Source organism: Numida meleagris, chromosome 2 (genome assembly GCF_002078875.1).
Source record: "Numida meleagris isolate 19003 breed g44 Domestic line chromosome 2, NumMel1.0, whole genome shotgun sequence".
NCBI classification, from domain to species: Eukaryota; Metazoa; Chordata; class Aves; order Galliformes; family Numididae; genus Numida; species Numida meleagris.
In genome coordinates, this window is record NC_034410.1 from 37,836,260 (window position 1) to 37,853,979 (window position 17,720).

General features: G+C 34.4%; 1 protein-coding gene across 4 annotated transcripts in view; it reads right to left on the reverse strand.

Moving 5' to 3' along the window:
* The window catches only part of TOP2B (topoisomerase (DNA) II beta), a 64,330-nt gene that overhangs the window by 27,236 nt on the left and 19,374 nt on the right, over nt 1-17,720 (reverse strand). For all 4 annotated transcript variants that reach the window (XM_021385645.1, XM_021385642.1, XM_021385644.1 and 1 more), the window contains exons 3-12: nt 17,014-17,104; nt 15,009-15,072; nt 13,601-13,746; nt 12,557-12,654; nt 11,115-11,327; nt 10,860-11,033; nt 4,104-4,205; nt 3,869-4,006; nt 2,561-2,699; nt 664-821 (exon numbers count right to left, since the gene is read on the reverse strand). In XM_021385645.1, the coding sequence (XP_021241320.1) occupies nt 664-821; nt 2,561-2,699; nt 3,869-4,006; nt 4,104-4,205; nt 10,860-11,033; nt 11,115-11,327; nt 12,557-12,654; nt 13,601-13,746; nt 15,009-15,072; nt 17,014-17,104 (1,323 nt within the window). The remainder of the gene's footprint in view (nt 1-663; nt 822-2,560; nt 2,700-3,868; nt 4,007-4,103; nt 4,206-10,859; nt 11,034-11,114; nt 11,328-12,556; nt 12,655-13,600; nt 13,747-15,008; nt 15,073-17,013; nt 17,105-17,720) is intronic.

A 17,720-nucleotide genomic window follows, 5' to 3' on the forward strand; every position in this document is an offset into this window, starting at 1 on the left:
GAAACACCCCAATCTTTTTAATATGGGCTTTATAGCTATTTTATCTAAGTACCCCTACCTCAAAATCATAACCTCCTCATCCCTAAGCCCTTGCAGCCCTCACACAGATAAATATTTCTTCTGTATATGTACATCCCTGAGACTATACCACTACCTTTTCTCCTCCACAGTTTCAGCACTTTGGGTTCAGAAGGCAGAGAGAAAGGTGGATATTAACAAAAAGTCATCCCACAAAACTGCCTTCTCTTTCCATAATTTCTCTAGGGATCTGCAACAAAACTCTTAAAAAAGACAAAATATGGAGAGCAACAGAATCAAACGGTCAATAGTGCTACTGCTTCATGCTGGGAGTCAATGAAATTACTTGTCAATTGAGAGAATATAACTGTTGTTTTCTTAAGTGTTCATGTAAAGTGTTAGTCATAGCAGGATCCCCCTGCATTTGTGGAGGAAAAAAAAAAATGAAGTTTATCATCTCAGTATTCACTTAATATTTCCAGCTCAGGATTTTATCACAGGCTTCAAAGTAGCTAGTCATTTACAAAATCCTGGTCACAAAATTTTCATGAAAAAATAAAAATGAAAATACAATGATGTAACCTTAGAAATAATAATCACAATACATCCACTTGTCAGCCAAAACAAACTGACAAGACTACTTACCTGTTTGTGAGAAGCTTCTCGAACATTGAGAATTTTACCCCTGAGTGGGAATACTCCGTATCTGTCTCGGCCAATAACACCTAAGCCAGAGACAGCTAAAGATTTGGCAGAGTCTCCTTCTGTTAATATTAGCGTGCAGTCCAAGGAATGTTTGCCACCTGTAGTTCAGGAAGGAGTAGAAGCAAAGCAGGAAAACAGAAAGCTTAGTGTTTCAATTCAAATAATAGGAACACAATTGAACCAGTCATGAATATTACTCCTAAACTGTATGTTCGATCATTTAAATAAAATTATTTTCTGTTTCAAGAATGACTTCCCATACTACTAAAATTATACTACAGGATGGAGTATCTCTGTCCTTAGCAATACACTGCGATCACTCTGGGACAAGGAGGAAATTGAAATGCAATGGCATGTCTTATGTAGTGGTCCCAACAAATCTGCACACAAAAAGAAATACAATAACAAAAAAAAACAACAGCAAAAATTATTACCAGATTGTTTCTGTACCTTTACTATTTCACAAACTATCTGAAAATTACTTACACACACACATTATGCATATCTGAGTTATATATGGGAGTTATTTCACCTTCTGCATTTCCCCTTTCCTCATACTATGTTTGCGGAGGTAATTTCGAACTACTTTGTTTGTATAATTCTGCAGAGGCTAAAGCCAGGAAAGTGTAAAAAAGATTGGAAGAAAAGCTCAAAAGATCAGAACATTGTAGCTTATTATACATTCTCAGAAATGAATATTTCTTGTTAGCGCAATTCTGAGTCTGTACAACTTTGTGAAAAACAACTCACCACTTCCAATTATACAGAACTTACATTCATTATCTTTGGTCATCTAAATCAGACATATGCCTTAATTTAATCTAAATTACGCAGGTATTCACACTGTGCCAAAAGATACAGTTATGATGCCATCAGCAAGGTAGAATCAAAACAGAGTATACCTATGAACCTTTTTTTCCCCTAAAAGAATTGCAAACAACAAATGTGATTATCACCCGGGTGCATCATGTTCTGGAATCATATGATCATTAGTGATCAATTTCATGGAAGCACAGTGTGCCTTTCTGGTATTTTTCTGGACACATATCTAAAAAAATAACAGAACTTGGGAGAAAAATCAAGCTTTCAGTCAGGTGCAGTCAATAAATTCATTGAGATAAGTTCTTAAGAGCAGAGCAACTGACACATTCTCAGTCACACTGAAGGAGTCAGTCCTCAGTAACATCCTCCACCTTTTCTTTCTCAACAAAAGCAGCTTTTTAAGGAGCTCACATCTCGTACAAAAGAAGAAAAAATTCCTACAGACTTTTTACTAATTCTAGCACGACAATCTTCTGGTCTAAAACTCTCCTGCTAGTATATGTAGCACGTCAGAAAGTCAGTTTCTTATTTAGAAACTGAACATCTCTCTGTCTTCTTGAGTGGATACTCCTGAATGTGAAATGCCTTCACTATGAGAAATTTAATATGTCCTAGATCTTCAATAAATCTCCCTAAGAGATGCAAAGTTCCTGCTCCCCATCTAAGAACAATTAAGCAGTAGAAAAATATTTAAGTATAAGGTATCCAAGTTTCTGGTGTCTTTGTGTTTTTGAAACCACAACTTGAAAATTCATGCTCTTTCAATATGTAACTACGTTGCTATTTTCATTCAGCTACACTAATTCTCTAATGGAAAAAAGATGGCATTCCTAAGATCAAACTCATCATCATGCTTTAATTCTAGCACTAGGAAGTTTAGAAAACTAGTTTAAGAACTATGAAGATTTTTTTATTAAAAAATATACATAGATAAGAAATAAAGTCAGGTTTAAAACAATGATGCCTCTGAAAAAATCTGTGGAAAACAAAAGATAGTAAAAATAAGTGATCTTACCTGCATCATTAGCATCATCCAGTTTTGGAATGCCTTTGATTTTACTGTGTTTCACAGATGAGCATTTTTTGTTCAGCTGAGTCTGTGCCTTAAATTTGACCCAATTCAAAATACTCTCTATGATACCACAGTTAGAGGCCTATAAGCAACAGATTAGAACTCTGGTTGAGAAAAGTAAACGTCACATGGTAGATTCTCATCTATCAATTTTAAGCTGATCCTTTACATTTTAAAAATTGCAACATATAAAAGGCCAAAGAATTAACACACACCTTAATGTCTAGCACATCAATCACACAAAACCAAAGCACAACACTCTCCCAGCTTCTTTCCTCACCCTTGATGGCAAGGAAGGAAGAAAAGTGGATCAAGACCTAATAAGAAGTTATCCTATGTTGTGTGGTTGATGTGCTGAGACATTTTAGGTACTAAGCATCTGCTTCCTGGATTTTGCAGGAAAAAGTAAACTTATAGTATATAATACAGCCATTTGAGGTTTCCTTGGAAATTCTGAAAATGGTTGGAAGGCACAAAAGCATTTAAGAATATGGCTCTTCACTGACTATTAACAGAAGCACTTGACAAACTGATAACACTTTAGGAAATACACCTGCAGCAAAGAGAGAATACAGCACATTTTCTATACGAAAACTGCTTTAAGTCTGATTTCACATCAAAGGAAAAGGAGCAAAATAATATGAGCTTTGGCTTTTCACTATCCCCCCACAATATGAAACTCATTAGATAGAGATTCTTCTGCACATTTAACACCTCTGGAGATCAATGTTCAAACTTCCAGGAATACCAGAAATACTGTAAACTAAACACACTGACAAAGACAACATATATAGCAAAATCTGGAGAATAAATGAAAGACTGTTCTTTTTCCTCTAAGTTTTGTAAGAATGCCACTAGTAACAAAGAATTAGAGGAATACAATACAATACAATGAGTTAAGTTTAAATGCCCAGAGTACCAGCAGGAACATCGTTCTCCTTACTGAAAGAGTCAAATACATTTTACCAGAAAAAATATCACAATCTGCAAAAAAACAGCTCTTCAGATGAAAATCACCCGTAAACCTGGGGCAACAGCTAAAATACAGTCACGGCTTCCATTATTAAGGCCAGAGAATGAACAAAAGTTCGTTCCTCCATCCTATTTTTGTAGTATGCTAACGTCACTGTACCATAACACACCAAGTAGACTTCTGCTATATAACATACATGTAGCAGAAGATTGTATGAAGAAGATCCAATATGTCAATTCTTGCTTCACTGAAATAAAAAAGAAAGAAGCTTTACTTACTGCTTTAAAAAATTTCTCAGATAGCTGGCACTTGGACCCAAAACTTTTAGGCTGCAATGTCATGTTTTCCTTTGTCTGGGAATCAAAAGATGGGTTTTCAATCAAGCAATTAACAAAAACCCATATATGATTCTTCACCTGTTGAAACGTAGAAAACAATTTATTTAACAAAATGACCATCTTCATCTTTACCAATACATTTGTACATAAAACATTTTTGTACAAAGTTACTTGCCTGAAATGGTTTCACTGAAACTCCAGCTTTGTTCTTCTTTTTCACCACTTCTATCAGTTTGCCCACAACCTGATCCACCACGTAATCAACATGCCTACCACCCTTAATGAGGAAAGAAAAAAATGAACACACTGAATTTCCCAACAGATTTTAACCTTATTAACAAAATTCCTGTAATTTTGAAGTTGGAAACCAATGCACATTGTTAGATAATGAAGGAAATTTTGTTTTTAAATTTCTCTTTTATGTCATTCAGACTTGATTACAGTGAGGAGGACAGATGTGACATGGAATAGAAGAAGCAGTAGACTTTTCTTCACTGTACAGTTGTGGGCTGCAAATGTAGCTGCTTACAGCTTATAACTGGATATACAACCTTAGGAATGTGCATGGCAGATCTGAAGATGACTCTGTAACACTGGGATGGTACCTGCAACACCACATGGCTGTCCATGGGTATCTTTCTGGCAGGCACATAAATAACTTTGAACAGAAAACGTTACACATTCTTTCATCAAATTAAACTCTCCTATACTATAAGGACTTGATTCATAAAAAAAGTCCAGAAGCTCACTCTCAGATATAGAGCACCTATATCTATTCATTCCTTCCCAAAAGTCACTTCAACTTTTTAATAACTTTATTTACAGAAATCCTTGAATAAACGCTATTACCATTCTTTGCTAGCCCAGTGCTAGCAAGCCACAAGATCTAGACAACTAAAAAAGAACAGAGCAAGATAACCTTAAAAAGATGAGCAGTCCTACTAAAAACTCATAAGAAGCTGAAATTGCTACCTAGTCCTATCTAATGTAGCAACAAGAAATAAACACAGGGCATGCTGATAACTCCAAGCTGGCAAACCAAGCCCATAGCAAGGGGCAGTAACTGGTAGCTACATAACCATGTTGCCACCTGTCCTGTAGCAACCAAGGAGTCCAGTCACATTTCCAACTATTGCAAGGAAAGCTATTACTATTGATATAATTCAGTCTAACTAGGAAAGAGCTAAGCATTTGAACAAGTAAGATTATGTTCCACTCCCACACTTCCAATTCAGGCATTTCCAGAAGGTGCCCTCAGGCTTCTACCATATTCTCTAGCTACAGCTCTCTTTGGATGTAAACTTTAAACCCAGCTACAAAAAGAACCCAAAACATACTGTTAGAACACAAACCATTTTGAGACAGATGAAGGCATTTTACATGAGCTTTCTAGAAAAAGGTCTATTCTAGATCTGTTAAATCATAAAAATGACTTATGATTTATGTGTGTAAAAGAAACCTAACAATTTGGGGGTATACTATATAATTCAGAAGCAATCTGAATCAGAACTACTAGTAAAGATGGAAACAATACAAAGTTTATCAACTAAAGAAACAATCACAGGAAAACTGTGATTACCTAAATGAACAAAATGATGAACTATGTGATACCTAAATGAACAAAGCTAACTTGTGTTCCATAGGATCTAGAAATCTTTTTTTTTTTAGAAGAAAATGGAACTGTATAATAATTAAGTAATGAATACACACAGAAAATCCTACTAAGTGTGGCAAATGCATCTTAGAAGGATTCACATCATAGATTGAGAAAAAGTAATTGTTTTGTATTAAATGAGATTAGAGCCCATGAAGAATGATCATAAACAAAACATTCCAGATCAGGAACAACAACTAGTATTTGAAGATATGTATCCTGCAGTCTTTAATCTATAGAACACTGACTAAATTGTTGTAAACCAACAGTGATAAATATACTTAAATATTTACAAATCCAAGGTGGCACAAATTCCCTTACAGGTGAAACAGCAGGCTTTCTTTCGAAAAATATCAAAATATGAATAGTCCTAGAGCCCTTGGTATCTGAAAGCTGAAAACAACAACAGCAGCAATAACAAAACTACAACAGTAAAAAGACTACAAATGATGTGTCTTCTTTTGGTGACAGTATACTGCTAGATTAGTTCGGCTGCTGATAACACTACAGTCTGTTTTTTAAAAAAAAGATAATCGTCCTCAGAAGTGGAAAACAAGCAGTAGAAAAAACACCTAACATAGATGGGTTGGGAATGTATTTTGTTGTCTTGTCAGTTTAGCTTCTCTTCTTCCAAGTGCAATAAATATATTTGGGATTTCCTCTCGGTATTTTTAAGAGGAGATAAAAATTTGCAGAAACTATCTGGAGAGTAAAAAATAATCTTATCAGTACTTACTTTCTTTCACCTCTTGATAAAAAGAGGAGGTATATGAGGAGATCAGAGCACTCAGCCAAGTTTTAAAACCTCTTTCAGAAATAGCATATATGGTGATGTAATTGAACCAGACTGACTGCTGTCAGTTCAGAGAAACTGAGTTATTGAATGATCTGAAATTTGCAATAGAGGGACAAAAGAATCTTATGCCACTGTTCAGTAAGACTAGCAGGAGATCTAAAGCTGATGAACAGAAATGGCTGTAAGTAGACTGTAAGACACTGAATTTGTCTAGAATCTCAATGGAGAAAACAATATCACCATGAGGCAACTTTTCTCAGAGAAGTTTGACTGAGGACAGGACCTCAAATCCTTTCATGTAAACAGAAGCTAGCGTGTTTGTATAATTTCCTTGAATGAAAACTTTTCAGATTAAAAGAAACACTGTGAATCATTGTAAAGGCAGAAAAATCTCCCACTGAAATAAACAACAGAAAGGGGAATGGAGAAGTACGGCTTCATTCTTGCTTAGATTAGTTTTCTTTGGCTTTTCTTTGTATTTTGCAGTGTTATCAAGACCACTGCTTAAAAATTCTCATTAATAATACAGCTCAGTGCCCACTAATTCACTCAGAAGACCGCCTTTGCTTAACATTGATTATTGCCTTACAAAACTACAGACTAACTAAAGGTTCTTGTTCAGACTAATCTGCATTATGGCAAAAAAGGAACCACATCTATGGAGACATTGATTCCCAGATAACAAATTTAAAAAAAAAGTCCAACATTAAAGCTGTTTTTAAAAAAGAACTGAGGAGAAAGAAAGCTATCCACAGGCAATAAGGAAATATAAGGCAATAAGAAATAAGAAATGGGAAAAAAAGAAAAAGCATCAGGCAAAAAGAAGAAAAGAAATAACAAACAACAAGCAAGAGAAAAACAAAAGCTAGGATTTAGAATTTTAAGACACAGGAGGCATCTGAAAAGACTGAAAAAGACAAAGTGGCTGGATTGACAGGAGAGATAGGAGCTGTGTTCTCAACTTCATGTAGAAAGGTAAGATGACAATAAAAAAAGAGAGGAGAAAAAATGGCTCAAGATGGTTAATATTTTTAAACATGAACTAACCGGTACCTGTAACTTCAAAGAAACTATATATGGTTTCTGTCAGTTTTCAAAGCCACCTATTAAACAGCAATACAAACCACCAATGAAGCAGCACACATGAGTATTTTTTTGATTGTTAATGTCATTTCACAACATTTCTTTGAAAAAAAAAATGTTTTTATTCATATATGGGTGAGTTTCAGCTACCACAGGAAAATATCTTAAGATGTATTTCAAAAACATTCCACATTTTAATGGCAATTTTAAATACAATGTTTTTACTTATCATACTGTTAAAAGCTTATGCTTACATTAATATATCTTATTTCAGTGTAACAGAGTATGTACAAGTGGATTAGAAAAGCTTAGTTTTAGCACTTCAAATATTTTGGCAAAACTAACAGCTGACATATCAAAAACTGGTTACTTACCAGTAATTCTTGCTCTTAGAAGATATTAGTTTTTATAACAGTTCCCCATTCCTGTGTCCATTCTTAGTGTGTAGCATTGAGTGAGGGATGTTCAGAGCTCAAAGCTGGGAACCTTTCAACCATTTCACCAGTAGGTGGCACATTTACCCACTCTAGAAGCATAACAGCCTATAACTGCCCCAACTGTCAGTAAATTTTAATACAAGACAGAAAAAGAAAAATAGCCTCTAAAACTGGAGGGCTGTTAATGATTATTATTGCTATGTATTATGAAAAAGAGAACTATAACTGCAAAGCCTTTTTCTCCCAGAAGGTAGCCGTTAAGGTAGAATCCATTTTAAAAATTTAAGATGAAATCAGCTAAAATCTTGAAAGTGAAACACAGCCTGTCTCCTGCATACACCCTACCAATACTATCATCAGCTGCCTCCATTAATTCTGATGTAAGCTATATTTAAACTGTATAAACAGATAAACCTTTCTTGCAACAAACAAATTCAGAAGCTGATTATAAATTTGAAGTTCTTACTGAATCAGCTATATAAATAAACCCTATTTTATTTTGCATTATATCTTTTTTTTTGCATTGTATATATTAAATTTTGCTACTATGTTTATTTTATTAGAATAATTTTGAAATTGAATGCCAAGTTGTGGAATGGTCCTGAATTTCTTTCCGAACTCCAGCAAATTTTAACAGGTTGCGCTGCTCCCTGCATCCAGTATCTGGCACTGCATCCATATCAGCTGAATTTTTTCTGCTGAAGTGATAACTAGTATTACAATCAGTGGTGCTGTCATACTATGTCAAAATATAACTAGATTGATAAGTTAACAACTGAAGCTTTACTACAATTTCTGCTAAAGTTGCAATTTGAAATTGAGAACTTGGGAAGAGAGTGTTTAATTAGTTTACGCACAAGTCTCACTAAAAGGTTACCTGCAAAACCAGAATAGCTACAAGCATTCTTTCAGCCTCAGAGTCTGAAGTCAAATTCTGTGGCAAAATTGTGAATACGCAGGGACCTGATCAAGGTAACAAATTTACAATAACAAAACAATGGAGTTGTGCCTCACCTCACTGACTTTCTACCCACCCCTCAAAAAAAAAACCCCATCAGCCTAAAAAACTTGTTCGGAATTTGAAGCGAGTTTAAAAAAAGGTTGAAGGGAAGTTACCACTGGGTGAAATTTATCCAGAAACAGAAATGAAAAGCTTTCAGCAAACAGTGATAAATAACCAAAAAACAGCTGAAATGAGCTCCTCACCTGTTAGCAGATAAGGGAACAGGTAGTTGACGCAGTTAGTTACTAGCCATTATGTCTCATCAGTGGGTAGTTGCACATCAATTGCTGGTGAGGTGGTTCACCGGCCCCGAACATTCCACATCCAGTGACACACATAAGGCATGGATTGGGAGAGTGGGAAAAACTAGAAATTACAACACTTACCTTTGAAGAATACACAGTACTTTTTCTATGAATTTTCTTAACAAATGACAATAATGTGCATGTGTAACTGCATGATGGATGAAAATTGATCCAAAGGAGTGAAATTCATTATCCTTTGAGTACGTGTATGCAATATATTTACTTGAGTCAATAAGTATTCTTTTTCCCAATATATTTTCTTAATCTGATACCAAACATTAAAAGTTTCTCCACATGCCAGCATCTTCATAAAGGTACGATATCTATCATTAAGATCATGCTATTTTTCTTCTTTATGTTGCATAAATAGGCCTGAATTAGAACTAAGTTTTAGCCTTCTAATTACCATATATGTTTGCTATCCCTTGTTTTGGGTAGTATCAGATAAACATTTAATTAAAATGCACATTTTAAATGTAAGTATTCTTCACTGAAGTTATTTATTACCCTTAGCACTGAACATTGGTTGACCTTCTTGAAAATGAGATTGAAGGAAATTATATAGTAAAAATTATATATCACCTAAGCACCGACTACACACCAAAATGAACACTAATATTTCTGAGCATCTACCTAGACTAGACACCCTATTTCTTGCACCCACCAGGGCTTATGAAACACTTGTGCTACCATTAGGGTTTTCTTGTTTGACTCTTCCAGAGGAGATTTGAGCAAGGAGTGACTATTAAGTGCCTGAATACAAATCCTTACCATTATAATCTTCCTGGGAAACTCATGGTTAAGATTGTCTAAAAACAGACTCATAAATTAATGGGATTGCTTGACTCTATAGGTCAGTCACTCATCTGGTGTAAGTAGTGAACAGTAAAAATCAGCAAAGACTTTCTTTCACCTTGGTGAATCCCAAGTATCTTAACTTGGGCCATATCAAACTGGCATAAATGAGTTATGCTAATGAATTTCAGGTGATTGCCTTGGTGCCTGACCACTCCAATACCTGAGAAGCACAAAGGCTGTATTTTAGTATGCTGAGCAGATTCCTTGCTTGTCATAACTGAAGATTTGCTATGGTAACATTTGCTACTTCTGTAGTTTCTAGTAAGAACAGAGAACACATAGATCCTTTATGTAGAAACAAAGATGAAACAAAATATATCTCAACATTTCAGGCCAGTTTTATACATCATAAAGAAATAAATAGAACACCACTTTTCATGACTATCAAAAGCCATTTTTTTCTCCACAAAACTTGCTACCAGCTTCAAAGGGCTTTGTACATATTCTTTTTTCACCTTAATTTCAGAATTATTTTACTACTATGTGTTAAAAATGAAGGAATAAAGTATTTTGACTAAGGAATAGTCAAAGTTTCATTCACTTTATCATTAACCAATAACATGTATGTTCATGTAAGACATCAGTATGATAATGATTACTAGTATTTTTAAGAACTAGTGCATATTCAGAAATACTTCTATGATTGTATTTTGCATTCAATTGCTTTGCCAGATCCTCTCATGCAAAAGATTATCTCACCTATTTTAGTAACCCAGTTTTTTTTTTAAATGTCTGACTAGGCGTGTATTTTTATCATTATCATTTTTACTACTTAATGTAATTACAACTACTCACCTTTGTGGTAGCTATACTATTTACAAAGCTGATTTGCTGAAATCCTTTTTCACTTAAAGTTAGGCACACATCCCATCGTTCATTCACAACTTCATGAATAACTTTGAGTGCGACTCCAGTTTCATCCAGCTTGTCCTTTACGTAAAGATCTACGTAACTGCGGAATCCATTTACCTATGAGTAACACAGATAACAATTACTATTATTCACATTAAATACTCAGTCCACTTAAAATAATTTGAAAGAGGCTCTTACAGGTAACTTCTTCCCATTCAACATAACTTTGACTCCTTTGCATGAGCCAGCCAAATCATATGCTCTTCTTGTCATGAGGGACACAATATCCTTGTCAAGTTTTTCCATTTTAAATTTAGATAGATCTGGTTGGAATGTAATGCATGTGTAGTCATCACCTTCAAAATGCTTAATCTTGGGTTCAGAAGTCTTCATCATATTGTTCATCCAAGTCTTTGGAAACAAAACATTTTAGATATTAGTTTAAATACAAGATGTTAACCTCCTCCCTCGTTCCACTTTCCAGCTATGCTAGGGCTGCAACAGCTACACAACTGGAATTTCACAGATGCCTTTTAGAGGTTTCCCCCGGTAAAATTTTAGGCATGAAATTAATTGCTTTACCAAGAATTGCACAAGTATTGGTGACATCAGATTTGTGGTTTCTGTAAATATACAGGGATCATTTACATAGATAGACACAGTTCAAATGTAAATAGATCCTACCACAAAACTAACCAAAAAACAAGTGAACTAGCTACATGGTCTTTATTGCCATCTACTACAGGCATCTGTAGAGGGGCTTATTAGTCCCCATAAAAAGACTCACTGGTCTCTGACATAGCAACTTTGTGGCTGTGCTTTTATTAAATTGCATTTAAGCAGTTAGTATAAAACGTTACATTTTTAAAGAGACAGATAAAACACTGAAATGTATTGTTTTTGTCAGTAACAAGACCGCACAACTAGAAATAGTCCAGGGAAAAAGAGAAATAAGCCACTAACTGTGAAAGATTCCAAAGCCAAGGAACTTTGGTAATTGTCCAAAGTTCTTCAAACACTTATAAAGGTAGCCAGCTCAAAGCTAGATACAGTAAATCAGGATACACGCAATCCTTGGACCTCGTGCTGACAGTTATAATTATGAGCAATGCGTTCATGTAGAGTATTTTTGTACCAAAGTACAGTTATGCTGATGTAATTCATGACCTATACATTAAAATTTTTTTTCCTGACACTATATAAAATGATCTAGATAACTGTTTTAATGTTTACACAACTAAGTAGTTTTTTTTCCTGACAAATCATACCATAATTACAAGATGTTTCAATTAAGCATAGTTTTCACCTGCATGTGGATAAACCTCAGTTTTAACAGCAGGAATTTTTCATTTTTAGTCATCTAGTACTTCTAATAAAATTATTACTTAGAGAAAACAAAGCAACCAACCAAAAAAAAAAAAAAAAGAAAAAGAAAAAACCACCAAACCAAGCCAAACCAACGCACTAAATTCTAGTATGCAAAAATACCCATTTAACTGACTGAACTAATCTGGCCTGCATTGCCTATATGTCCTTTACATTTCAATGTTGCGCAATTCACTTTATGAAATATAGAAAAAGTTTTAAATTTTAATCCTATAACTACAGAAAAGAGAAAAAAATTGAGATTATTTCTGTACCTGCTTAAAGCTGTGTTTGTATTCCTTGCAAGCAGTTTCAACTGTAAACTTTGTACTAAATATGTTACAAAGTTTTGCGCCATAGCCATTACGACCACCTGAAAAAATAAAATACAGTATGTTTCTATAGCAGAACTTTATTTATGATACACAGAGAGTATGTGAATGAAGTAAAACAATCCTATGTAAGATAAAAATTGGGCCATATGTCAACAGCTATCAAAGGTTGCCAGATTTATAGTCTCACACTACCTACAATCTGGTAGAACTGCTTCTGCTTCAATAAGGAGCCCTTTGCTCCTCCCCTATGTTGATCTAGAAGTTGCCTGCTGAAAGGCAAGTAACCACAACATCCCAAGACACCTGAAAACTAATTCATGTTCAGAGACAACTCATTCCACAACCACACACTCACTAGCCCTGACAGAAGAGAAGCAGAGAGAACAGAAGTTCAGAGGTAAAGAAGTTAGGTCACCTCTTCTTGGCAACAATTCATGATCAAAACCCATAAATAGACTGAAATCATGCTTTATTTCCCTGGAAACTCAGAGGAATTTCTAATACACTATATTAATTTTCAAATAAAATCAATTCATTGCTGCATGCTTTCTGAAAAGAAATCTCTAAAGTCATCACAATATGGGCTAAATATGTCAAGTAGGATAAAACAGAACTCTCATTCATGATCTAAATTACAGGTACTTCATAATTAGGATAATAAATCAGAGGCTACTTTATTGAAATTATTCTTTTCTTCATTTCAACTGCATAAATGTTTTAGTGCTTGCATATGACATAATTAAAATGGCTTTTTTTAACTGAGTAATGATTACTGACATTAAATATGTAAATGTAAAATTTTACGTCAACATTGTTATTAAAAAATACTTTTTTTTAAAGTCGCTTTATTCATACAAAGAACTCTGGTAATGGTGACTAGGTGATCATCCATTATGAAAAAGAGTAGAAAAAGTAAAAGGAGAAAGCACACTGATAAGCAGACTCGTTTCACTGAATAAAACAAAGCAAGTTAAATAGCCTTGCCTGTAACTTTTTTCTCATCATCGTCGTAGTTGCTAGATGTTAACAGCTGCCCAAAGATTAAAGCAGGAACGTATACTTTTTCTACTTTGTGTTCCACAACTGGTATACCCTTCCCATTATTCCATATGCTGATGATGTTTGATTCCCTACAAAATAGTAAAGAAAGACATTAAACCAATTAATGTAATCCTGAAAAATGACCCCTGCACACATTTTACATGCTTCGGTAACTGCATAAATTACAAGAAAACATCATATTCTTACTATCTCTATTCACAGCTCTAACAATTTTAATTATAAAAACCAGTTCTTTTTGCTTAGTGTATGTCTGAGGAGAAGCGTAACTGCCTACACATGACAGTACTTTATATCACTAAAATAATCCCCCCCAAAGTTCATTTAAACAGTATTCACTATCAGCCAACAGAATCTCCAACAGAATCCCAAGGTTTTGGGACAGAATTGCATTTAAGTTGGAGATACAGCTTTACAGGTTTCATGGAAGTCCACCCAGACAAAATCAAGTTACGTTCTATTTAAAACTCACTCTCACTAATGATAAACATTGTAATTTACTGTATGCATCGATGCCCAAATTCCTCAGAATCTGGCATTATTAACACTTGAGGTGTTCTTGCATTATATCAGAGAGTTCAAAATCGTGACAGATCACAGGTATACCACTAACATTTCCCTCCTACTCCATGATAAAAATGATTTGGTCTACAGAAACTGATACTGCACTGAAAACTTGAAGAACAATGACTTCTCAGCATATTTATCCCATGGGTTATGTGTGGAAATTAGGTCTCCAAAGTATTAATTATTTGTTTAAATGTAACTGAAAAGGTACAACCAAGGGAACCCTATCACTAGGTATTTAACTATGGTACTTCAATTAGGAAGTATCCCTTCATTTCAAGTATTCAATTAGGAAAAACAGTGGTAATGACATATTTGCAATCTGCAGGTTCAGTGAGATAACTTAAACATAACCTTACCCTCCTCCTAAAGGAGTTAACATACAAGTTCAGGGGGTACAAAATTATGTTACAGAATCTCAAGGTTGGTGTTTATGATTTATATGTAACCTTGTGGGTCACAGTTCTGTATTGGCAAGCTTTCATATAATCATGGATTTTATAATCTTCTAAGTTTCATTCAATCAGACAGTTGGTTTGTGGTTTTGGAAAGCAAATTACTATAAATTTATAATGGTAGCAATTATTGCTAACCACTCTAAATCTTAAAAACCTTTTAATCTTAAAATATGAAGCTAGTGGAAATAACTCCAGAAAGATTATTTTTGTTTAAAAAAAATCCATTTTCATTTAGGAAAATCATTTGTACAAATCTAAACTACAGAAGCCCTGGCAGGGAAAGTAAATGAAAGCATGCTTTTACTTACGGATCAATGGATATTTTAATACAGGTCATGTTCTTGTCCCTCTGCTTATTGTCAGCAGCATTTACTATAAAAAAAGTAACAAATCAACACTTTCTAGTAACAATAATTAATTGTTTGATTTGTAAAATATACACATTCCACCAGAAGTTACAAGGGTCTAGGTATTTCTTAATCAGGTAACTTTTTATATACTTTCTGTCTTATTACCAGCCTCAGTAAAAAAGATCAAGCATCTATAAGAAGGTATTTTTCATTTTTTTTAAATTACTAATTCTATTTCTAGCACTTAAACTACCTCAGAAATAAATATAAATGTGTATTTTGTGAGCCTGTTCTTCTACTATTCTTAACATACTGAGCACTTCATTCATCTTCTGCTGCACTTCTTTGGATGTTTATCACACATATTATGCCATATAGATTAAAAATCCTAGGAAATGGCATGCATCATCAGACACACCATTTGAACAGGAAAATCCAATCCTGATGAAGTCACATCCATTAAGAAGTGTTTTGATAGCAGAAAGTTTTCTCTAAAGTTTTTGTGAGACTTATAATTACTCTCATTCTACACAATTTAGGATCAAAAGGATAACTGGAGGTTAATATTTGATTACAATTTAACTAAATTGTACTCCAATGTATGTTAACTACAAACAACAGAAATTAGAAAACATTAAAATCATATTCAACATTTGTCTTATCACTCACAAAACAAACCAAAATAAAACCCTCTAACAGCTAGGGACATGAAGAGGAATCCAGTAAACATAAGGTGTCTTAATAGGCAGTAAGGATTTCTATATATTAGCAGACATTTTGAAGTGTTTTTCCTAAAATCATTACAAGCAGTTTCATTTAAAAGCATGCACAGCTACAGTCCAATTTTCATCATGTTATTAAGCTGACCCTAGCTCTTAAACCACATGTTGTACGGCACACATCAGAGCTACATAAAGAAGCAATAAGCCACACAGTACTACTGTAATGACATGATAACAACTTTCCTTTTGAATGGGACAAGATGAAAGTGTGAAAAGCCCGCATATTCCATTTATAAGGCAGACTGAAAAATAAGTGATGAAAGTTTTCTGTGTCATATTTCTCACATTAGGGAATGAGTGAAAAGCCAATCAACCTTCCAACCAACCAACCACCCTTCTTTTCCAGCTGGCCAAGATACTGCCTCAAAAACAGCAATACTGTAAACCATAGTTTAAGAGGTGTGCATATGCTCTGAATCCAGTGAAGGTCATGATAAAATGTCCACTGACTTCAATAGCCTCTAACTTCACGATGTTTATCTGCCAATCTTTACAACTTCAAAAACTTCATTAGTCAAAGGAATAAAGTCAATTAACCTAAAATATCAGTTCAGCAGACAGCACACTGTTCAGACGTAGCATTACTCTGCCACTGGTCAGGCTTCAATGTGTATTTGCCACAAAGAGAATATCATAAGCTAGTAAGTCATAGTGACTCGGGCTTATGACAGAATTTGCTAAAAATCATTTGTTTGTGCTTCAGTCAGCAGGCATTTTAAAACTGTCTGAAATCTAGAAATAATCTATATAAGAAACACCACAGGTGCCACTATCATCCTGTACCGAAGGAAATAGTTTTAATGATTTATGAGATGATAATTTAAGTTAGCTTTGATAACTTTCAGCTGTCTTTCAGAAAAATGGTCCTCTTTCAAAAGTTACTTAAAACTGTTAGCCTGAACAACCTAGTAGGTTAAAAAATCTTGTAACAATATTGATCATAAAGAATGACCTAGTTTGGACATTTAGATACAAACCGTAATACTTTATTGCAGGTTTAGCTGAAAACACTCTTTCCCTATTTTAAACTGTTCTACAGTGCTGGCATGCGCTAAAACTTCCATGCACTGAATTTTAGTGGAACTCTTAAGTCTGTGATTTAAACCTAGGTACAAATTAAAATGCTTTGAGAGTTCTCAAATAATGTGTACTTTATAATACTAAAACGTTGTTATACGTACCAAGGATTTCATCAAAGATCTTGTATAAGCCAGGGACAAAGGTAACTTCTCTGCAATTCATTCCGACATCTTCATCATAAACCCACATTAACTACATGTAAAAAAAAAAATAGGAGATAAAAATATATGTTGTCCTGGTCTCAGAACAAAAACATTCATACTTGACATCTCAACAAACAGAATTAGTATTTTTTAACTCCATCACTGTGCTATAATTTTAGCTCATACAGAAGTAATAAGCTAGACTTTACAGAAAGATGAAAAAAGCCCAGTGAATGCTTCTGTTAACGTGTACCAGGATTTGCAACTCTTCCTACAACATCTTATCTTTGTAAGCGATGCTTAGACTCAGTTAAGCTCTAACAGACACATTCACATTCTTTCCGTTTCCCTTCAAACTTCCAGTTAAAGGGACAGTCTTTCCTCTTCTCAGAACCTTGCCACTTGGCAGCTAGATCAGAACATTACAACACAGAGAAAGAATCCTTGACACAAACTAGAAAGGATAAACCTAAGGCACACAGCACTACAAAGTTCACGGCATGAAATATAAACCCCTAAATAATGCACTATGATCTTTTACAGAATTCATATGGCACAAAGATTGCTTACATGTCTGCCTTATTTTCCTGAGAGTTATGTTATGATTCACAAACACGATACAGCTTTTTTTCTTACATCTCCGTTCTCTTTACATATTCTAAATT